The 25665-nt window shown below is 37.7% G+C and overlaps 1 protein-coding gene across 1 annotated transcript in view; it reads left to right on the top strand.

Annotated features, from left to right (window-relative positions):
- The window catches only part of LOC150078965 (calcyphosin-like protein), a 54893-nt gene extending 36797 nt beyond the window's left edge, over positions 1–18096 (top strand). The window contains exons 3-5 of the mRNA XM_090382604.1: positions 4202–4379; positions 17174–17383; positions 17910–18096. Coding sequence (XP_090238730.1) covers positions 4202–4379; positions 17174–17383; positions 17910–18011 — 490 coding nt within the window. The 3' untranslated portion in view covers positions 18012–18096. The remainder of the gene's footprint in view (positions 1–4201; positions 4380–17173; positions 17384–17909) is intronic.
- The last annotated feature ends 7569 nt before the right edge of the window (positions 18097–25665 follow it).

Genomic DNA, 25665 nt, shown 5'->3' with positions numbered 1-25665 from the left:
AGAAGAAAACTTATGCAGCACTATGAACCTCCAGATATCAGGAACTCCGATGAGTCATCCCCATCCTTCTCTTCGCATCTCAGATGTGGTCTTCTACCCCGGTCGCTATCATCAAAGCTTTCGAGAGAGAGAGAGAGAGAGAGAGAGATCCAAGGTGGCTCCTAGGCAAATGCCCTCTAAACCTACCCCGGAGTTTAGAGTACTTTTTTTTTTTTTTTTTTTAGGAGCATTAGCAACTAAGGCCATATTGCTCCGGGATATGCGGTGGTCATTCCCTGACCTTTCCGCATCCTCCGTATTTGGTGGTGACGGGCTTGAACCCCGGTCTAATCAAGAAGCGTGTGCTACGCACTGCTGCTGCTGCTCCTTCCTTCCCACTGGCTACAGAGGCGCCCGTTTAGAGTATTGGATGCTGAGATGGTTAAACAGGATCACTATTTATACGCCAACTTGGATGTCACGCTGTGGACCTACATAATTGTCGCAAAGAATATTTTCACGATCGCGAAACTGCTGACTGGGAGACTCGACTCGCCGAAAGCCGAGTACTTTCTGACTCGGTCCCGCATGACGCAAAGCTGGGCGAATAGGACACCATCACCTCCACTCAGTCGCGCGCTCATGCAGCTGGGAAGTCTTCAGCGATTTTTTCTCTCTAACACCATTAAGATGTACAACGATACGATCTTCAAATAGACCCAGAAAGGCTTAGCACAGAGAAGTACAGGACTGAAGTGTTTCAGAATGTATTACTCCACCTACAAATACTGCGAGCAAGTAAGGCCCACAGATGAAAACAGAATGCAGGAAATGAAGAGAGAACTGAAGTCGGGACTGTTTTTGTTCCGCACTGGCACTCCTGTTATGTCTTATCTTTTTGTTATCTCGCTGTAAATAGTCGTGTATATGTGAACATTCAGTGCCGCCGTAGCAGAGTAGTCAGGCACCAGGGTACAAAGTACACGTGCTTTGATTGACCGGGGTTCAAGCCCGTGACTGCTAAATACGGTGATGTTTCTTGTATTCTTTTGATCTTGTCAGCTCCTCTGACCGTGTGGTCGTCCCGGAGTATAAACAGAAAATTTATTTTTAATTATTCTTTAAAGTTCTCTAATTTCTTGTAAAATTAGAAATTATGTTTATGTTCTCTATCTGCCTCTCATGTAAAAATAATGCAATGATATGTATAATATAATTAATTAGACAATGTATAATGTCTTAAGACAGTGATATGTATGTTAGTATTATGACATGTATAAATTGTAAGTGGATAATTATATGTATAAATTATATTTGTATATCTGAATGTGAATCCCATTGTCAATAGCCGTAAGCGGGTGTCTCTTAGGAGAAAATAAATAATAATAACATCTGGGATTTATGTCAGTGGCACAACCCTATGCCATTCTTGAAGTCAGACCCCACACTAATCCACAAATACAACCGTCTGAAACTTTGTAATCGTTTCCTACTTGCCCAGGCACTCCCTAAAATACAAGCACTGCAGCGTCTTGGAATTAACCTGCAGAAAATGGCTACCGATTACAAATACCATCACATTCTCCTAGAATGGATCGCAGGAATAACTCAACTGGAATAACTACTTCCAAATCTTATGGTGTAAACTGTGCGAAATTACTGAAAATCGACACGAGCTATCCACCTCTCCAATCCCTACTGCGCTGTTTTTTTGAGCGGCAAAAACTATTGTTTCGCATCTTTTGATAAAAATTCATGGTGTGATTTTGATTCAAATTCCCTCCCAATTGTTTTTTTTTAATTGTTCTTGGTTTGTTCTACGGTGTTTTCATTTATGTATGGCCATGTCGCCGTGATGAGTATTATCGTTCCACTTGTACCGTACTTAGCAGCAATAAAGAAGTTTTATTGTGTGTGTGAGAGAGAGAGAGAGAGAGAGAGAGAGAGAGAGAGAGAGAGAGAGAGAGAGAGAGAATGAAATACTGTTCCCGAATCTAGGTTGGCTCCTCCAAAACCAGGCTTTTAGACTCATTTCAAAAGATGGCAGTCAGGTTAATTGATGACCAGTCTCTCCACTCTGTCTCACAGACATTGTTTCTGCTGCATGCCTTTTCTATAGATACTCCCATGCGCAGTGTTCTGAATTGGAATCTCTAATTCTTCCCTCTCTTCCAAACCAGTCCGAAGTGCCGCAACCAGTCAACATCCATTTACTATTCAACTTCAAACTCACAGAGCCAACTTTTCCTGTTCCTCATTTATTCCTTCAACTTGTTTTCTGGAACAATCTTCACATGTATTTACTGAAAATTACTATCTACAGCAATTCAGGTCCAATGCCACCAAGTATCTTCAGTATTCTCAACATTCAACCCGTGCGCGTTGTTAAGTACTGGGTTATAATACCTTTCGCTTCAAGTTTTCATTAAAGTTTGAGAGGAGGGGGTGCTCGATCGGGTTGAGATCCATTAAGGCCAGTAAAGTAAAGTGGCCACCATTACTCTGGGACCATTCCCGAATAACGGTTGGTACCTTACATGGTATATTTTCCAGATGGACATTATTAATGACAAACAGATAAAGTATGAAGGGATGCACCTGGTTACCAAACGGTGTTACGTAAACCGTGGCATTCAGACACTGATCCACGTGTAAGAGGGGACCTAACTCTCCACACTCCCATCACCAGTCTGTACTGATGTTAACCGGGATTCGTGGTATCAGTGATTTATTTTCCACTTCTGAAATGTCGAATGTCCCTGTACCTACTCTCTAGCCATAGCAGTTTGTTTTTAGATTACAAGAATGGTGAGGTTATCTACTGCTACATCCCATCCATGACAGGATCCGGCGCACTGCACGTTCCGAAAAGAATCGATTAGTGTAGTCTAACAAGCTAGTCTTATTCTTTTAAACTGTGCAATATTTTGATTTGTCTCTGTCCTGTGGCCAGAGACAGCACACTGATGTAAGAGAAAGGACCGTCGGCTGATGTTTTCTGATTGGACTTATTCTCGGTACATTTCAGATATAATACGCGTGAATATCCCAGCAATGTTCGTGACTATCCTACCAACTATCATACGGCGCTTTTAACTCATTCTCTCACTGAATTGCAGCATGCACACTATCCTTTACTGCGTTATTTTTTGCCTTAAATTGCCTGGTACGGACATCTGACACTCTCTGAAGGTGCAGTTGATTCCATGAATGATGGAGTGAACCTAATAAATTAGTAACAGTTTATTTTATTAATGTAATTTAAATGTTTTAATGTTCTGAACATATTCAGATGTGCCATTTATTAGTATACCGCCATATTGTCTATTCAGTACTGGAGTACTGTATGTCGATTGCAGAACAATTTCCATTGACACTGCCAAACTCTTACAAAACAATTCTTACAGTTTGGACGTATTTTGTATAGAGAATGCCTGGGAAACGTTTAATAACTGAGTGTGCTGTGGTATGAAGGTCTTATTGGGGGAAAGCAGGAAAGATGGGGAGGTTTCTAATGGTATGAGGCAAAAATGTTCACTGGTCATGGTGCATTTAACCATAATGCGTTGCCTTCTCCATTCATGTTCTGGCGAAATTTGTATGTGCCCTACATTGTCGCAAATTTTATAAAAGTAAAAACGTTCCGTATCACAAAGCAAAGATTATGAAAGCAAGTTTTGAAGAAGAAAACATGAGAACACTGTAGTGTTCTCATGTTTCATAGTGTTCTCAACCCAATTTGAACTAACTGAAAGGCAGAATTAGGAGAAAGCCAAGAGGTTCCTTTTCTTTAGCATAGCTAACAGATGCTGTAAAATAAGGGTGGGACACAGTACCACTAGTTTTCTAAGGGAAATTAGTAAAATGTGAGTCTTCCATGACACAGTATGCAGTCATTACGGCCAAAGATGTATTAAGTCCGCTGTTAATTTTCTTGAATAAATACATCCTTTATTCGTAACTCAAGTGTCCTAGGCGTTTTGATGGAACATTATATGCTCAAACATATATGAAAAACTTTTAGAAATAAATCTAAAATAAATACAAGAGAAGGGTTACTTTCACCTATAATCAAAGCAAATAACTACAATAAAAATGGATGTTGGTCATCATTATAATGCAGTTAAAACAAATACTCTTCAAATTTCCGCTATCATTATGATAATTTAAATATAAAAATATAAATTATTTATCAGAATAATGCAATGTAGTAATCTTTTAGGGTATTCCGAAGAATGGATGACGATCAAAGTGGTGAGCTCACTTTCGATGAATTTCAAAAAGGAATGGAGGAAACAGGAATGGATTTATCAGAAGAGGAACTGAAGGAACTTTTTGAGCGGTTTGATGCTGATAATTCTGGAGCTATCAAATACGACGAATTTATAAGGGGAGTTAGGGTACGTAGTAATATCATTGTCATTTAAAAATGAAAAAAAATTTTTTTTTTTTTTTTTTTTTTTTAATAACGTGCACTGCATAAAAAATAGATGTAAAACTATTTTAAAATAATTTTCCTGTATTTCTTCTTTTCTTTTATCGGAAATTTCGACCTTGGTTTCCCTGACATTTCCTTAAAGGGGAGGCAGCAAGATTAAAAATAAATAAATAAATAACTATGCATATAAAACAATCACAACACTTAAGATTATACGAGTACTGTATTATCAATTCTCCTTTAAGGTTTCTTCCAGGAATTTCTGCTTTGTATTAACAGTTCTACACCGCTCGACAAAATTAACAGAACACGTAGAAAGCGTGGTGTAATTAGTGCAGCTTGATATGAAGCAGGACAAAATTTGGTATGATGGTGTACCATAGAATAACGATGAAATGAGGAGACAGCGAGAACCTTTCGACATGTATAAGAGGCATTTATAGGGGTTGTATTAAAAAAAAAAAAAGGTCACATTACAGAAGTCGATACAAAAATGCTTGAAAATACGTCACATGACATGAATACAGCGTGTGATCCCTACGCCGGCTAAACAGGCCTGGCAGCGGTAAACCATGCTCGATAGAAGGATGTCTATAAGATTCTGTGGCAACGAACCCCATTCTTCCACCAGCGCAGACCTTAGCTCGCGAAGTGACCGAGGGGTTGGCTGACGGCGTGCAATGCGACAACCAAGGGCGTCCCGTACACGTTGGATCGGATTTAATTCTGGTGATTACTAGCCACCCACGGCCGTCGTTGGATATCTTCAGTTTCAAGATATTCCTCCACCACTTGAGCTCTATGTGCTGTGGCGTTGTCGTGCATGAAAAGAAAATCTGGGCCCACCACGCCCATAAAAAGTCACATACACGGTTCGAGGATCTGTTCCCGTTACCTCTGCGCAGTTACGATACCCCTATCAAAAACATGAATAGGGGTGTGGCCGTTGGTCATTATTGCACCCCACACGAGAACACCACCTCCACCGTAATTGCCCCTTTCTCTAATGTTGGAGGAATGGTACCGCATTTCTCGTTGTCTTCTCATGAAATGACGTGTAGAAACTGTTTTTAAGCTAAAACGGGACTCAGAGCAGAACTGTACCCCATTTGTCATAATTGTCATGGTGCCATGTTCATAGCACCACTTTCGACGAACTCTACAGTGGTCTGTGGCTAATGGGATACAAACCACTGTCTTCTTTGCATAGAGTCCACTTGAATTGAGCCTTCTTAACGCAGTCCGATTGTAAATGTTTTTTTCACCTGTGATTTCAGTAACCTCAAGAGAGTTGATGACAGGACACCGTAGGTTTCCGTCTTGCTGTTAGGGCCAGATCGCGGTCTGTTCTGATCGACGTAGCCCTCGGCCAGCTCTTCTTGCAATGGTTCCTGTCTTCTGAAACTGCTTCCATTGTGTTTTCGTGTCTAACGACACCAGGGGTTTTCCCCCCATCTCCGTCCATAGTGCCGAGACGACACTGCATGACACATTACGCCAACATGCCTCCTCCGCGCGCGACTGCCCGACTTCAAGTCGTCCAACGGATCGCCATCTCAAAGAATCATCTAAACGACGATGATATGCCATCCTGAATACTGGAGATGACTATCCCACTGAGCAAGTCAAAAAAACGGGAATGAAGTGATGTATGATAATTTCATGAAGTGCGGTTCTGTAAAATGGTAGATAGATAGATTTCTATTTGATACTCGGAATTTGCATGCCAGAATGCCTATTATATCAAATATTCGTCTTCGGCGACATTTTACAGTAAAATATTCATGAAAAACATTTTGTTCTATTAATTTTGTCGAGCAGTGTATTATTTGCATCATTTGTTTTCTCGGCTAGATCTATGCTACCCTTCAAAAAAAAAAAAAAAAATATTCGGATGAACGTTAGTTCTACAATAATGTCACTGTCACATCATTCCTCCCTTTGACCTTTATGATGCTCCACCCTCCTAGGTAGGCATTCCACTAACGAATGATGGACTGCTGCAGGTATAGTCCTATCTACATTCCGGCTGCAGAACAGTAACCAATTTAGCCACTAATGTGAAAAAGTGTTGGTCTGGCTCTCACCGGCGATACAGTTTATCTCATTAGGTACACATCGGACTTTGGGCCGTTCATTCCAGTTTTCATACATTCGTGTCCATGAACCATTCTCAAATAACACCGGCAGTATGGTATGAAGGCACTATCCTGTTTAAATAAAATAAAGGTAATACCACAGAAATGCCACATCGTACGTAGCTTGTAACTGTCCAAATTATTAAAGTAGGCGCTGGCTTTCGTGGTTTCTCCACAACCACCAGAGGCTCTAGGCCAGTGCTTCTCAAACTTTTTTGGATCACCGCCCCCCCAAAAAAAAAAGCCCTCGCCAGGGCTTTTTTTTTAGCCCACCAATATAAAGTGAAGCTAAATAACTGAAATGAATATTTGTCTGTTTGCCTCCAAAAACGTAAATGCAGCCCTGCATATGTGTGTGAATTATAAAGAAAACTATTTACTGCACTTTATTCCTTCTTCGTAAAAAATTACAACTACATAAATAAAGTCAGTTATAGTCATTTAAATTAAGTCATAAAAATTAAAGTTAATTATATAAATAAGTCATGATATTAATGGAAATAGTTAATTATATTTTAATATTTAATGCGATGGATAAACTTGGTGGAGATTTATTAGCTTATCAATATTAGGTTTAATATCTGTAAGTAGAAGTCGTAAATCGCCACGTTTAACAACATCCAGACAATTTTTGTTTTGTCAGCAATTGATATACAACACTGAAACCGGTTTCGACTAAATATGATGTTGGAAAAGAAAAGTAATTTTTTTACAATTCCTCACAGTGCAAGATAATGGTCAGGGATTTTCTTTTGTAACCAAAATTCCTGATATGAATTTTGGCTTCAGTTCAACTTCATTTTGTAACTCGATCAATTCTTCTTCTACAAAACGTTCACCATCGTCATTATTTAAAAAAGGATTTATAACCCAATCTGGAATTTTCAAATTAAGGAGATCTTCGAACCTTTCCTGCATATTTCACATTTCTAGATGATTACAAAAAGTTAGTTTCATCAGCTATTTTTTCTTTTTTCTCTTCATCAGCTATTTTTTCTTTTTTCTCTTCATCAGCTATTTTTTCTTTTTTCTCTATTTCCAACAGATTTGGAAATTAATACAATCACGTTCCTACGTTGTGCATAAAAAGCTTTAATTTTGAAATAAATGCTGAAATTTGAGTTTTCGCCTTAATAAGAGCTACATCTTGTCCTTGTAAATGTAAGTTCATTGAGTTGAATCTAGTAAATAAATCTGCAAGATAAGTAATATCAGTTTTCATTTTCTTGAGGTCATTACTAAGGTCGTTGTTTCTATCTTCAAAAAACTCGACAATAGTATCAAAGAGTTCATAAAATCTGTTGAGACAGTTTTTATGAACTGTCTCAACAGATTTTAACAGCCGCCGAATCTCGGAGTGAAGTAGCAATCGTTCAAAATCTTCACTGTTTTGATCACAAAGCTTTCGAAATATACAATCATTCAACGAATGTGCTTTAATTTTGTTTATAGCAGTAATAACAGTTTGTAGGGAATTGTGCAGTTGATCACCAAGTTTTTTCGCAACTAAATGCTGACGGTGAATGACACAATGAACAGTAATAATATTTGGCACAGCATTTTTTAAATAAGTCATAAAACCCTTGTAACGACCAATCATTGATGGTGCTCCATCTGCCCCCTGTCGTCCCCTTTCATGCCTACGCCCCCATGGATAATTCAAACACCCCCAAGGGGGCGATATCGCCCACTTTGAGAAGCACTGCTCTAGGCCATACCATAACCTCCTTCAAACTTCACTGCATTCAGGCGGCAGACATCCTCCGCACCCGCTTTTCTAATTTAAATAAGGTGTAACGATATCCATCCCGTCATAGAACAGATTTTCACTGCATTGTGGACCAATTACCATTTTCATTGCAATATGCGTTAGACCGCTGATTTCAGTTAATGTTTAGCTTATGCGCCGCCGTTTTCCCCTGAACACAGGCTGTGAAGCCCTACATAAGGTGTCCGTACAGACCTCAAACTGTTAACGCCTTAAACCCAATGGTCAATGTTTTATAGGGATGACCGACAAGACTGTCCTATGAAAAATGAATCCCCCCCACCCACAGTAAAACTACATCATGTGGAACCAGAGCATTTTGCACTGAATCAGTTCTGGGGCTTTAATAGAATTTGACATTTGGGTTTCTATCGACCCCTCATTCGATTTTTTTTTTTTTTAGGAATCAAGTCGTGTTCAAGACAATTTTGCCTAAACAGTAGCCTCCTTATTTAAAAAACCGTGTGTGTCCCCTGTACACACGAAAGATGTTTCATGTGAAAACATCTTTTACGAAAATCAGAACCTTTTTAAAATCGAACAGCTAGAACCGTATATTATGAACGATATAACGTTTTATGCACACGCCCGCTGCTTACTCTACCGAATCAATATTTGGAAGAGGTTATCGAAATCCAAGCCAATAGCCTAATTACCCATTTGATTGTAGCTATTTGTTGAATAGTATGATTGCAACAACACAAGTATTTGTATTAAGACAGATGGGCGAGTACATGGTTAAAGAATAACAATAAGTATATATATCCAGTAAAAATATTTAAATTATAGATAACTATCTATAATTTAAATCGGAGACAATCGTGTCTCCGATTTAAAGAGACACGATTTTCGAGACAATCGTGTCTCTTTATCAAAAAATTTGAAATTTTCCAACTTACACGGGCTACTTCCATTCGCCACTTTATCGAGCTACTAATTCCGAGTTTTCGCTCCTTTCTCTCGAGCTACTGATTCTGCGGTTTTCGCTCCTTTCTCTCGAGCTACTGATTCTGCGGATTTCGCTCCCTTTCTCTCCACTTTATTAAAACCTTTCATAAGGAAAAACTCATAGGGTGCTACCCTCGTTTTCCCGCTCCACCTATTAAAAAACACTTTCAAGAAGACCTCACAGGGCGCTACCCTGCTCTTTTCCCACCACGACCAAACACTCAACGGTTAACTGACACATATTTCCTGCCACAACAGAACCCTCAACTGTCCATGTTACTAACTCATCTTCGCAAAACACTCCCAAATTCTCAACTGTGTGTTGTGTCCAAACTATCTCACCCAACTATCAAACACCGACAAAAACTCAACTTAGTATAACATTAACCCATTTCCATTAATACCTGCATCACTCCATACTGTCTCTAACTCACATTTGTACAAAACCACCACAAGAAGGCTCACCTTCCACATAGCTCAACTCAGGCATCTCCTTCCTACTCACATTTTATAACACGACAAAAAACTCAATTCTCAGTCTTAACTTAATTTCCCAAACGCCGACAAGAATCTAAACTTTGTCTCCCCCTAACTCATTTCCACACACCCCCACATACTCCACTCGGGGTTCTCCCTGTTTCTAACTCATCTTCATAACCACCCACATAAAGCTCAACTGAGGGATCTGTGTCTGTTTCCCCCTGCTCACTCACTTTTTGTTACTCTGAATTTAGCAACGCCCCTCATAATTCCGGTCCGCCCTTTTTCTGAGTTTACCCAATCTCATTTTTATCAACTTTCGTCATTTCCTATTCGTCCTTTAAAATTTCTCAAGCTGTATATTCAGAGCTCATCTTAATCTTTCTCACGGTGTCTATTTAGTGCCCTATCCAACTTCTTATTTTAATAAATTATAATTTTTCCCAGATTGTCTGTTCCTTTGAAGCGCGCCGCTACTTTGTGCTTTTAACGAATTTGTTTTTCACTATCTTCTAACCTTGCGATCGCCGACAGCCAATTTTAAAATCTCATTTGAACATTTGACCCCTATTTACCACCTGGCTGGACTCCGGAGGTCTCCGATCAAAAGGAATGTCCGACCGATTGTGTCCTTCTCGTATTGTTCTGTCCTAGCCTAAATTGTTCACACCTCCTCGCCAGTAGCCATAGCCACGTTCGGCCCGTAGTCTCCCACGCTAACCTTTACACGTTACCTTGTCTACATTTAATCTCTTTGCCTGTGACCCATTATCTAATTAGTATTTGTGACCAGTACTGTTCCGCTGCCCATATTGCCATTTCCTAATCTTTATTTTACATTAATCTCACTCTTTTCTAAAATATTAAACGTGTAAGATTTTTCATCTTACAGTACGTTGCTGTAAATTTGATTAATCTGAAGTTTTCTCTATAGAACACAATGCATCTATCATTTGGATTGCTTCTTCCATCCCACCTTTTTCTTCTAATGATGCAGAAGGTGCATTGTTCGTCCATAATAATAATATACTGTATGTGCATGTGGACTTCCTTGATGTTGAAATTCAATGCGTTTAAAGAAATTCAGAACATAATATTTCCCAAAAGGACTATAGGTTTTCGATTTTAAAATTGAGCATACTCTCAACAATTTTATTAAATTATATGGCACACGTTACGGGGTCTTCATTTATTAATGGTAGCTCTTTCCATGTAAGGTAGATCCATAACTTCGTTAGTTATAATTTCTCGTTTATATATGAATTGTATAACATACATAGTAATACAGGCCATGTTGGGCCACATGCACTCAACGTCAAGAACGTTGTAGGTTTTCCTAATTGATGAATCATGGCAAACATCTCGTTTACGTTGACTCCAATAATATGCTGAATTGGGAATTGATTTTAGAAATGCCAAGTTAGACTCTAATGACTTGTTTATAATTTCTTTCGATTCCAATATAAAATTTTCTGCGGTACGCATTCCCATTATTTTCATTGACATATATAGCAAATGTTGGGGAGTTACTCCATGACGATCAGATCTACGAATTTCACTCGATGCCATCATAAAGGGAGTAATTTTCAATCCATTTTTAAATTTTCGTGCATGTCCCAAATATACAGCTGGAAAAAAGTTCTGCATGTATATCAAATATGAAACTTGTTGGAGATGATTTCTGACCCTGTGCTATACATAAATATTTATCTTCAGACCATAATGTTTGTTGTTGAATTAACAACAGTTAATCATTGTTGACAGGTTCCACAATTTTATCTGAATGTTCCTGTTCACTATCATCATTTGTCCCCAAGAAATCGTCACTCACTTTTATGCCGTAGAATTTATACAAAGGTGAATTGCACATATCCTTGTAGATATGATTTATGTACGAATCTTCGTTTTATATGTACATTAATGGCATAGTCGTCATTAATTCTCTAGGTAATTGATGAACCATCGTATTTACGTTAACTGGTACATTTATTACTTGTCCAATGATCCCATATTGTCCATGTTCATAAACGACAAATTTGCATAAAAGGTAATCGTGGTGATATCACACGCTCAGTTGCAACACCCAGTGGAGGCAAATGAGTATGTAAATCCATTTTACGTGGCCATAGTTGGTATCCGTCGCTCTTTTAATGAAGTGTGACATGTATTGCGCGTCATGAAAGTACTCACTTCTTGTAAAGGAAATTCATTTTGAAGTAATTCATATGAAGTTGTCGGAAATGGTTTCAAATCTAATTGAAACCATAAACGATCACAAACATTACAACTAAATCCAAATGGGTTTTTGTACACTATAGGGATGTAATCAGGAATCTCATTATTAGCCATTTCCAATTTCGCATTTTTTCGTGCACGATATTCCTTCATTGGTTCTGCTAGGGTTTTAGATTCCTGATAAGTATCAGGCATAGTAGAACTCTGTGGTTGAATTTCATTTTGATTCAGAATAGTTTGAATTTCTAATTTCTTTTTCTTCCGTTCACGATATTCCTTCATTATTTCAGCTCGAAGTTTTTTTTTTTTTTTTTTTTGGGTGCAGTTTGAGAAGTCCCAGGCATAACGAAACACTTTTTCCGGATTCATCTGGATTCACATCCAGATGAATGTGATTTCTGTCCAATTTCCTTTTCTTTCTTTCACACGATATTCCTTCATCTTTTGAGCTTGAGTTTTCCTGTGGGCAGTTTCAGAAGTTCCAGCCACAGTTGTTCAATTTCATCTGGATTCACATTTCTGTCCAACTTCCCTTTCTTTCACGATATTCCTTCGAAAGCTGGGCTGTAGATTTTGACATAGTCACTCGCGTATTAATCATTATGCTAATATAACGGTATAAGTAGCGCGTCACAGCACTTCAGTTTTCTTGAGCGCTTGCGTTGTACTTGTTGCATCACTGCACGCAACAAGTAGTACAACGCATGCGCCCAAGAAAATACGTTTTTAAAATCAAGTACAACGCATGCGCATCGGGTTTCGTAACGATTTTATATAACGATTTATAGGTATCGTAACGCTTTTTTCCAAATAACGCCGGTAAAGACCTTTTTAACATCAAAATAGGTGTTTCATTTAAAGGAGAACATACTACCCATCCGACGATTCAAAGAGACTGGCAGTTTTAAGGACAAACCAATCAGAACGACCGCACATAACAACGGAAGCACAAGATAAGACCATAACACTGATTTATAAACGCAATCGACAACTTACTGCACCTGAAATCCAAGCTGAGTTCAAGAGGAACAGAGAAACTCCTGTGTCTACATCCAGTGTAAGGCTTCGTCTTAAACAAGCAGGATTTCACGGTCGTGTAGACGTCCGAAAACCATGATTAATACCGGAAAATCTAAAGAAACAGTTGGCTTGGGTAAATGAAGAGTGGAAAAACTTACTGTGAAAGGATGAATCCAAATCTGAAGTTTTTGGATTCAAGCACAGAGTTCAAGCATGTTAGACGATCACTGAGGGAAAAATAGTGCCATATTGTTTAATTGTCTACATTCAAGCACAGTAGTGGTTCCATCATGATCTGTGGTTGCTTTTGTTTTTCTGGAGTGACATCATCAGAATTGAAGTTTCAAGAAAAGAAGGCTATAAAAACATTCTTGAACATAATGCAATATCCTCTGGACTTCAACTATGTGTAAGAAGTTTTATATTACAAGGCAATGACCCGAAGCACAGCTCTAAGCTGTGCAGGAACTTTCTAGTAACTAAACAGAAGGGGATATTGCAAATTAAGATGTGCACACCGTAATCGCCTGACTTGAACTCAATAGAACTTTCATGAGATCATCTAGACCAGGGGTGCACGAACCATGTCCCGCGGGTCACTTGTGGCCATCGGACCCTTAATTGTGGCCCGCGAACACAACGAAATTTCCAAAAAATATTGTTAAAAATACTGTATATATAATATCACAAAATAGTGTAACAACTCCTGCGCCACCTATCGGTTAAGCAGGAGAGCTCAGCTTTTCAACGAGCGCGCACAGGTGGCGCTGCTATATTTTTGCGTACTCTCTAGTTCTAGTGTTTATCAGAAAAGTATTCTCGAGTCTCTGGACCTTTTATAAACTGTCAAGATGTATATATAGACACACACGCGTGGATTTTAGTCATTCAGTCAGTTAGAATTCGATCACGCGACGCGCTCTTTCCGAACTTTCGATTATTAACGACTAATATTAATAATTCTTTAATTTTTATTTCGTTGTTTGAGCGTTGTAAAAATAAAGATAAGTGAATTTAATAATTTAGTGAAGTTTTAATTACCGTTTTCATATAAAAACGAAACAACGGTAATAAGAGGCCCTAGTAAATTCAAAATGGCGGGTCCAGCAAAAAAAAAAAAAAACGCGTTTACAGCTAAGTTGTTCGCAATTTCTACGACAGATGGACTGATTTATAGTTATTTGTGGAAACTGTTTGTTTAATATGTCAGGAATCACTATCCGCTCTCAAAGAATACAATTTGAAAATACAGTATATTATGACACGAAACATGCAATCAAGTTCGTCAGTCTCCAAGGTCAGGTACGCACAGACAAACTGAACCTTCTCAAAAAAATCATTAAAATCGCAACAATCAGTTTTTAAGAACTGATTATTAAAAAAATAAACAAACAGTCAGTTTTATCATTAACTGAATCTTTCATTCCTTTTGCATTGTAATAAAATTTGCATATAAATACAGTTGGTTTCGTTCTTTTAAAAAGTTTACAATTTAAACGATCCTTAGGTTTACAAAACAAAAGTTATTACATGGAGTCGAATTCAGAAAAAACTCTCAAGGGCAATATTTTCAAGTCGAAAAATTAAAAGAATCACATTATGGTAAAGTACATGGAACAACACCGCAATTGGTTTTAAGTGTTTTTACTCAACAAATTTTCTCTTAGGTGTTGCTTCTGAATTCGAGCCTAAAAGCGGTATATAAAACTTGTCTATTGTATCGCCCGCGACGTGTACCAAATTTTCAAATTGGCCCCCGATTTCCAAAAGGTTGAGCACCCTTGATCAAACTTGACGGTTGAGCACCGTCAAGTTTGGCCAGCTTCACAAAATTTATGGGAAACCTTGCAGATCGTTTCTAATAATGTTAGTAAAGATACTATTAGACAATTAGTCAAGAAACTATTATAAAATTAATCGCCAGAATGCCACGTCTGTGTAAGACAGTGAAAATCTCGGAGGATATTTTGATGAAAAATCAATATGCAGTAGTTGTTAATATTAATCATTTCAATATTTTTTGCTGTAAGTTTTTCGATGCTTAATAAGAAAATCTTGAAACACTTTGTAGTGTTTTGTTTTTTTATATTAAAACCATTCATTGTCATATCTAATTTCAAAAAAATAAAACACTACAATTTCAGTGTGACAATCAGAACTGTTGTCACACTGAAATTAGTCTGTCTCAGGAGAGGATAGCATCGTGTTTCCTCCGGGAAACTCTGGTTTTTCGTCCAGCAAACAGAAAATCGACCTTAGAACACACGCAATCAATGGTCTTAGTCGATGATTCTCCTAAAACCCTATTACAACAACAACAATGCTGTCATACGCTGTGATTCCAAACTTTTAGGCAGGAGTGTATATTTTACAGATTATATAATTTATCATTCACTGGATTTCTTGTACACAGATATTTATTCGAACCAGCTACTCTTCCACTATATGTATATTACACCAGTCCACATTTAAAGTTCTCTGATGTTTTACTGCTGATAAATGTTAACTACATTTTTAATGGAAATTTGGAAAGTTACTTGAAATTTGCTCCATCACGTCAGAAATTTTTACAAATAAGGAAACAAAAGTACTGGTGGAAATGGCTTTGGTTTATTTTGTACTGTACTTTTACAAATAAGTTATTTTCATATAAAAAATACCCATAGAATACGTATAGAACAGAAATATCAAAGGCGATTTTTCCTGTCAAGCGTAAATGGCAGCCAACTAGATTCACTAGACTGGGTTAAACTTGTACTGTTTTGACTTCCTCAGGCAACTAGTTCCGGTGGCTGTTCCGCTTTTTAGCATAAAGTAGGAGTCGGCCATCATACTGACATTCCATCTTCCTTGGTACCTGTATCCATTTCTTCTATATCCTGAAGGAATTTTGTCCCCCTACTCCACTTTAAACTACCTAAATTTTCTGGAAAATAGCTGAGAACTGTTGTACCTTAACACTCAATCTGTAGCCCAGTTTTCTGAACTTCCACATGCTACTCACGATCGTTTCATAATTTAGGTATCTGTTTCCCAAAATATTGCGTAATACATTTTTAAAGCTAGTCCAAGTGCCTATTTCAGTTTGGTTCATCAGTAGCTTATGATAGTCAAAGAGTAGCTTAGGGATCTGAGATTTAACAAAAATTTCAGTTTTCATTTTTAGGGGAGTTAGCATATGTACAATAATCCTATTGTATTTATCATGTCCGTCCGCAAGTAACAACTCAACTCCCAGCGGACTTCCGCATATAATTAATGAACTTTTTTTTTTGTGCCTATTTGAACGATTTACTGAACCATGCCGAATTTTATTAAAATCGGACCAATAGAAATCAGACAATTTCTTTGTCCGTCTGTAATAACTAAACTCTCACCACTGGATGAGGTTTAATGAAGTCTTATATATTCCCCGCCCCCTTTTTTTTTTATGATTTGTTGAGCCTTTCCAAATTTCATTCAAATAGGACCAACAGAAATCCGGCAATTATTATTTTATTCTTTCATACATATCACACAGGCTATCCATATACCGTATATTGCAGCATAAGCACTGGATATCATGTTTGATGGCATGAGTTAGCTGGATGAATGAATGGACAAGATGACAGATTCACAGAATTCGGTTTTTGCTAGAAATCATCAATTATTACTCTTTGCTAACGCGCCTGAAATGCACCACTATGCTTACATCAACTAACTTGTTTAGTATGTAAGCGGTGGAAATATAGTGCAAACATACTTTAAACAATTTCCTTCTTTGCTCAGGGCTTGGAATAACTTGTTTCATTAAATCTAGCTTTATATGCAGAGGAAGTGACAGTACTTTGTTTCTATCTACTAATGGCTCGATTTTAATGTTCTTTGAAGCTGGTGTGAGACTGTCTTGATGGCCACACTTTCCTTTCCCAATATCCAATTCTTCCTCGACTTAACTGAGCATATAATCATAGGACCACGTTCAGTCCAACTACTAATCATTAGCAAATGCTAATGTGACTCAACCTGTTAGAGGTTTTTTTGTTAACCTGGTAGTTTTTTGTTGTTGTTAAAAAAAGTTTTTACCTCTATTTACGCTTCATTTAAAATTTTTGTGATTATGAAATTTTTTATGCAAAACTCATTATGTATTACGGAATAATAATAATATCATCTCGTGTTATACAGCCGAAAATGTCACCTGCAAGGGTGGCGATTGTAGAAAAAGCATTTGCAAAACTGGATAAAACAGGAGATGGAAAAATTACCTACGAAGACTTAAACGGCGTATATAATGTGAGGAATCATCCAGAGTATCTGAATGGACAAATGACGGAGAAACAACTACTCCACAAATTCTTAGCTGCTTTTGAAGCTGATGGAACGGTAGATGGAGTGGTAAGCTATTTTAAATTTTATTACAGCTAATAATTTTAAATATGAAAATTTATTTATAATTTATGCAAATCCTATTAAAGGAACTGAATAATCCAGTTATTTAATTAAATCTGCTCTTTGATATTAAACTGTTGTCGGGACTATATTACTCCTCATGGCTACAGATGCTCGGTATTCCCAGGAATCCCCAGTTCCTAAGCATTAATCGGTAGTCTCTCCTTTTCTTGTAGCGTGAGGACGGGGTGAAATCGAGAAAGTGGTTTCTAGTTTTTAGTCCAGTGAGTAGATACGAGGGACTACTGTGGTTAGCCTCACACAACTATCGTTAGCCTGGAAGATCCAAAATCCATTTATTATCCCGCAATGAGGAAATTCGTTACGGTAGCAATTCGTTCACTTGAACGGGCTCGCACTAGTTAAGTCTCTTAGAGAGTATTTCATTCAGAAATTTTACAGTTGTAATATAATGCTGTTTTTGCTTATACATCTTTTACAAATAACATCTCTTTATATAATTATTCTGTAGATAACGAAAGAAGAGTTCATGGACTATTATGCTGGTGTGAGTGCATCGATTGACGGAGATGGCTACTTCGACTTAATGATGAGAAGAGCGTGGATGATATGATAATACAGTCTACATCAGCAGAAGCACCTGCAGTTCTATAGATAGAAATAAATATATATTTAACGTATTTCGTTTTACACTCGTACACGACACGACACGACAGAGCTAAATTCAAAATAATTTCTTACATGTTTTTATCGAACAGAGTAACATGCTGCCAAATATTTCAAGATTTAAATGTATATGTATGTACTTACTGCATTTCTGCTATTGCATAATAAAATGGAGATGCCTAAAATTTACTATTAAGACCAATGCAAAGTATATAATTGTGCATATATAACAGAAGAAAAAAATTAAATATATAACAGAAGTTATGTATTTATATCTGTCATATATAAGAGAAGAAAAAATTAAACGCAGATTTTTCGTTTTTAAGGTTTGATGAAAGACGACTGAATGCAAACGGACCATGGAAAGATTTGCATAACATGTCCATATGCAGTTGTCTAAACTGCTGTACATGTTTGGCCCAGAGAAATACGTACGCAGCCATACCAAACATGAATCACGCCACCTTTAATTTATGAACTTTCACACAGTGACAGCATTAATCAAGTATGGGTTTTCTCACTGAAATCTGGCTGAGGAAAAACACGAATACAGAGTGCACAATGACAACACAGTACACCTTTGTCAAAACATGCTAATGACAAATTTTGAATGAAACGTTTTGTTTCCGCAAGTTATTTTGCTAGTTATGTATTTCTGTGTAATTAATATTTTCTTCCTAATTCTAAAAATGCATGCAAGTCATCAAAGTTGTAAAGAACGTTTCTGAAAATGCCAGCTAATATTATTAGTAAATATAATTCAAATCGTAATCTCAAACCTACCTTTACTGTCATCACGTGATGGGGTGAAAGCTGGGTTGGTTTCACCGCATCATGTGATAATGGGCATGTTAATGCCACCCAGATAAGCACAGTAATTTATAATCAGGATTACTCCCAAATATTAGCAGTCTCAAAAATGCAATGCCGCCATACTAAAATTTAACATTTTATTTACTTAAAAAATAATAATAATAATAATAAATGGTAAAGTGGCAAAGAAAAAGCTGTCGATTCCAATTTGGATCACCATTAAATATTTTTTGAGACCAGCTCTTCTCATAAGAAGCAGTGCAATTGACATTAACTACATATTCTTAATTCTAAAAATTAAGGTTGGATGGTATTTTATGCCGCATTTGCAGCTAAAAATTATGAATATACATGAAGTATCGTATTTACGAGTACAGTAGTTATCACAATTGCTAATGCAGCTGCTTTTTCCCATATTGCAAATATGCTCTTATAGCTGCACTAGCAATTTATTTTATTATTATTTATATATATATATATTTTTTTTTTTTTTTTGTAAAATCATTAATTTTTATCTTTTTGAATAATTCATTTATTCACACTCACAGTACATGTCTGACTTGGATACTATGATGCAGTGATAAAGGAACTGATGTAAAAAATTAGTTTCATATTATATACGGGGGTGAGAACGAAGGATCTTATTCCTTTAACTTCATACTGGCTACTACAAACCACAACTGAAGGATCTTTAAGAACGTACTTGGATTTCAGGGAAACTTCTAATACTGTTACACATAAAAGGGTGCTGTACAAATTGGAGAAGGATGACATTAAGATAAAGTGACCAGATCCTTAGTATTCCAATGCGGGAAAGCTGGGAGGAGGGGGGGTGATTTTACAACCCCCTAGAAACAATATACACTTTTTTTCGTTATTTTTTTATTTATAAAAAAAATATTCACATACAAAATATAAATTAAATTCATATACTTCTTTGAACTACACTTATAAAAATATATATATCTTATGTTTGTTTGTTATTTGGTTTTTAGGGACATTAGCAACTAAGGCCATATTGCTCCGAGGATATGCGGTGGTCATTCCCTGACCTTTCCGCATCCTCCGTATTTGGTGGTCACGGGATATCTTTTTTTATATATACACACACACACACACACACACTGGTGTTCAAAGGAAGTGCATCACCTAGGAATTTCACATTTCTAACCCTTTTTCGCGATGGTATGTTACATTGTTATTTGGTTTTTTAGAAGCATTAGCAACTAAGGCCATATTGCTCCGGAGATATGCAGTGGTCGGTACCTGACCTTTCCGCATCCTCCATATTTGGTGGTCACGGGCTCGAACCCGGGTCTAATCAAGAAGCATGTGCTACGCACTGCTGCTCCTGCCCACCTGGCTACGAAGGCGACGTATGTTACATTAATGACTAACATCACAAATAGAAATATAAACAAAAAATATTTATTAATAGTTAAGACAAAGCTAAGTAATATTTGACAGGTGCTCTCAAAATATTCCAAAATGAGCATTTGCAATCTTTATACAACAGTTTTGGTAAACAACAATTATGGCTGAAATGTTATCAGAAACTCTCAATTTGCTTCAGTTTATTATTTTAAATGGAAAACAAAATGAAAAGTTCACCAGGTGCAAACTAATATTTAGTTAAACCGCCTCTGGCCCTGATGACAGAAGCACACCGTCGAGGCATTGATAAGATCAATTTCTGAAGATAATCAACTGATAGTTTCCGTAGCAGAGTGATCAGGAGAGGGGGTGCAATAGCACACGCTCTTTGAGTAGACCAGGATACGGTCTATCTGCTAAATACGGTCGATCTGCCAACCCGCACTGGACCAGCGTGGCAGATTATGGTCCATTTCCCTCAACATGAATTGTTGAGGAGGCTTCCATCCTGCAGTGGGTTGATAATTGCTGCAGTTTACTTCTACTTTACTTCAGTTCGTGGTTCCAAACACGAATTATGGCTTCCTAAAGTTCACGAACGGTCTTTGGTTTCTTTCTGGCAACTGCAGATTCCACACGATGCCAACAGTCCTCTATAGGATTCAGGTCCGGGTTGTTTCCTGGCCAGCTAAGAGTTGTAATGGACCGTTCTTCCAACCATTTTTTCATCTGTAACAAATGTAAATACATTACTGTCGAACCTCTAATGCAGAAATGAAACTAAAGTAACTACAGAAGTGCCTACTTACACTTTTAGCCCGATGACAAGGCGCAGAGTCGTCCTGAAAGATGCAGTTACTTGGCAGGTTAAAATTGTCTCTAATGGTTGGCAGCAATTTGCCTTCGAAATATAGCCAGGTGTCCATTGGCATTTACGGATCCTTTTATAAACTGCAGGTGACCTACTCCGCAATACAAAATGCACCCCATATCATCTGGCCGGTAGGGAATTTCACTGTAGACACTATACAGTCTGGATGGTATTTTTCACCACGTCTATGGCAAATCGTTCGTCTCCCATCAGAACCATGCAGGTTGAATTTCTTCTATCCGAGAAAATAACTGACTTCCACTGGTTGGGTGTTCACATTTGACATGCTCCTTACACCAAATTAATCGGGCCTTTTTCATTTTATGTGTGAGGAGGGGCTTCTTCTTAGGACGACGGGCTACAAGTCCATTTTTGAAGAAGCATTACGGTTTTTAAGGCATAAGCGCTTCACGTCCTGCTTTGGCGTAGAGCCTGGAAGAAATCTACTCACTGTCGACTGATTACAAGACACTCTATAAGCAATATAACGAGAAGAACATCCTTCCCCACGTAAAGCAACAATAGCAGTCTTTCTTCGTGGCGTCAACTGCACGTAACTCGCCATCCTGACACAAGCAAGGAATGATTGCAACTCTTGCTGAAAGTAACAGCTGATGCAATATTACGTCATCACTACGCGTATCAATCTTATCTGATGCAATCTGTAAGAAATATTGTGATATGCTTACGTTATTCGGACGACAATTACAATTTTAAGGGGTGATGCACTGTCTTTGAACACCCAGTGTACATAGCTTTTTTTTTTTTTTTTTTTTTTTTTTTTTACAGAAAGGCTGGAATTCAGTATACGGTACCTCTCGTGTTACTCTACATGACGAACAGAAGGCTGCGTGAAAGACATGAACGAGAAAAATAGTTGAATTAGAAGGAAAAAAAAAACACTTATTAGAGCTGCCATGTTTTTAATCGACTTTCATTTTTTTGGTGAAAAAAGGTTAGGTTTTTTCTGTGAAATAATACTACTAATAAAATTGCATACTTCTTTTAACAATAAAAACAAGAGAATTTAAATATTTTTCCCCTGAGTGAATTTTTCTTAATATTTCTTCATTATTTGCTATTTCTTCGTAAAATTCTTCACAAGAATTAGCGAAATTGCACTTAACTTGTAGTATTGCTTTCAGCGTTTCTACGGTCAGTTGTGTTTTTGTTGACTTCCACAGCTCATTTACTACCGAAAAAATGTTTCTGTTGTACCATTGGTTCCCAGTAATGCAAGTGATTTGCATTATGTTTTCCATAAAGTATGGAGGCTACATGTCCAATACGGGACAGTTGGCAATGCAGGGGAAAAACGACTGAAATCAGGGACTGTCCTGCATAATCCGGAACGTCTGGTCACTTTACTTTAAAAGAATGTTACTGCTATGGATAAAGGGATTATTGAGTTGGAATTCAAGTTAAAGAGTTGGTTGAGGGGGAGTGCAGGAAGAGCAGCTCTTCTTCAACTAATGTTATTAGTGGAGTCGTACAGAATTCTGTGCAGGGCCCAAGCTAAAAAAAAAAAAAAAAAAAAAAAAATGCAGTACCTTGCATTTGTCAATGTCTAAGTTTGCAGATGATACAAAAGTTGGCAGGGTGTTAATAACAGTAATGAAGGTATGCTGTTACAAAAAGATCTAGAAAAATCAGGCAGATAGGCTATTGATGTTTAAATTGACAAATGCAAGGTACTGCATATGGGTAGTAGTACAGTAATCCAAAGTAATGTATCAACTGTATGGTACTACTCTCAAGGTAGTAGAAAATGAAAAGGACATGGGAGAAGGCCTCATTTTAGGAAGGATTTAGGAACGGGTATAGAGAGGTTGGTGAGGGGAATAAAGGGGTACTCTTACCCAAGGAAGTCTTCAGTCCTGCAAATTGCAGGATCTGGAGACGAGGCACCCGCGAGGTGATCTCTGAATGAGGGGTTTAATGCTTTAAATGACAAACTCAATGTTGATGGGATTGTTCCACTTGTTCACTATGCACAATGAGAGGACATAAATAGAAACTGAGGAAGAATGGTTGCAGAATAAATGTGCGGAAATTCTTTCAACCGTTGTTGTGGAAGTGGATAGTTTAAATAAATTCTCAGAAGAAATAGGCAAACTATTGGAGGGGATGGTTAGGGAAAAATGAGATTTTCTCCCCGGCTTTAACGGCCTTATCCTTCTCTATTCCCCCCCCCCCCTCGCCATTACCTTAGAACTGACATGTCACAATATACTCTCTCCCCTGTTTTTGTCCAGTTCCAGGATGGAAAGACCCACTAAAACGACACATTAAAGCAACACAAAAAAAAAAAAAAAAATAATAATAATAATAATAATAATAAATAAATAAATAAATAAATAAAATCTAAATTATCTGTAAACTGAAGTAGTGTTGCCAAATTTTGGCAGGAACCGCTTAATACAATATAAACATTTACAGTGACATGACACTGTTTTAGCACTATCACATTTTTCTATACTGTTTGCTTAGTTTTATATGCCTAAATTATTTCACACATCCATTGTAACATATTATTACAACCACGTAATAAGAATGTTATTAATTTATGTAATAATAGTATTGGACTTTTGGTATTTAATTATTGTTAGATAGGCGCCTCCGTAGCCAGGTGGGAAGGAGCAGCAGTGCGTAGCACACGCTTCTTGATTAGACCGGGGTTCGAGCCCGTCACCACCAAATACGGAGGATGCTGAAAGGTCAGGGAATGACCACCGCATATCCCGGAGCAATATGGCCTTAGTTGCTAATGCTCCAAATAACTAACTAACTAACTGTCCATTGTTAGATATAAGTAATTAAATTGTGAATATAAATCATTATCAATAAAATGAAATTATATTTTTAAATATGCATAATTAGTGGTAAGGTAGACCTATCCCTCTTCCCGGCGGCTAAATTCGACAAATAATGCGGCCTATGACAGCAGCATTTGATCTGTTTTGGTCCCTAGACACACACACACACACACACAAAAAAAAAAAAAAAAAAAACCACTAGACGCCCCTAGTGTAAATTTACGAAAAAAAAAATAATAATAATTTCTCTTGCTTGTTTACAAGAACAGTCCTTTCACACGGTAAAATTCCATTCACTCCACCTGAAGTGGAATAGGAGACAATGGCGCTATTCACTTTGAGCCGTCTGAAGGAGTCCATCGTTTCCTATAAAAACTCAGGTGAAGTGGCATGGCGTGGGGTTGACCGTGTGAAAGGGCTGCAAACTATTCACTCTCCGTAGGAAGCCAGGAGCAGAAAATTAAGTTTCAGTAAATATTTATCTCCCTGCGTCACGGGAATAGCGGGCTCATGAGAATACGAAGCCAAAGGATCTGGGGACAAACGTCCCTGTTTGCAGCGTTTCGCATTAAACATAACAGAATGAGCAGCGATCGAGAGATTTCAGTGAAGATAGTCGAAATACTCATTCTTTAAAAATCATTTAAATTCACCCGAAATTCGAATGACAGTGAAAGTTCAGCTGCTTCAGTTTAGAACACACACACAGAGAGAGAGAGAGAGAGAGAGAGAGAGAGAGAGAGAGAGAAAAAAAAAAAAAAAAAAAACTTCTTGGAAAGGGTTAGCTAAGTGAATAAAATTTCGGCGAGCACCGTTCTTAGGACATTGGTTGTCCAATATCCAAGAATGATGCCCCCATGACCACTGAAAAAGAAAGTGTTGATGGCGCTTAGTCAACATGGACAAGTCGCTTACTCCGTAGGCCTATTTACAAAGAGTCCGCTGGATGGTGTGCTCAGAAACGTTTTTCTGTGCCTCCTGGTCTTAGCTTAAGACCAGGTCTGCTGTCGCGGTCAGCACGTGCCAACCAGTGGTTGTGTGTCCCTCTTCGGATCATTCCCGCCACACACTCAATACGGCGGCCCTCCAATAGCCGACAATGCTTACGGTTGCTGATATGCTGTCTTCCCCGCGTTCCTAGAACCCTAACTCATTCCCAGTTCAAAATCCTTCAGGTCCTTCCCTTTCCCCATTGCACGGACTTCATACTGACAGGCGCTGCCGTGCCGTCACTATACATGCAGCTCCGTTCGGTGACATCACTTCTAAGTGACACGATCACCTAGGAGTGATGCGTCCACTCGTGCAGACAGGAGTAGTCAATGTTTTGGCTCATGAACAACTCAATTTTAATGAAAATCGAGCGTTTCACGTATTTGGCTAGTGCCATTTTAATGAAATTTTTTAATATTTCTAAAAGACCCAAATAAATTTTATCATTCAAATGACGAGTTGAGTCGAATAGTTTTCTGTAATCGAATATATTCCCCACTACCATGCTTATATAATATATTAATTGTGAAATAATCGCGTCATGGAAAAAAGCCAATGCCTTAAAAATTCGTCCGTTTATTTTTTTTTTATGGAGTTTTCACTATTTTAACATTAGGTAAAAATATTTTATGTAAACAAACACATTAGGTAAAAATATAAAAGTATATATATAGTAGTTGTATAAGGTTTTGGGAGCAGCAGCGATTAAGGCTATATTGCTCTCCGTGTATGCT

Source organism: Mastigoproctus giganteus, chromosome 10, assembly GCF_048544385.1.
Source record: "Mastigoproctus giganteus isolate SK-2022 chromosome 10, ASM4854438v1, whole genome shotgun sequence".
NCBI classification, from domain to species: domain Eukaryota; kingdom Metazoa; phylum Arthropoda; class Arachnida; order Uropygi; family Thelyphonidae; genus Mastigoproctus; species Mastigoproctus giganteus.
Note: the sequence above shows the minus strand (reverse complement) of the source record. Positions and strands in the feature narration are given on the sequence as shown.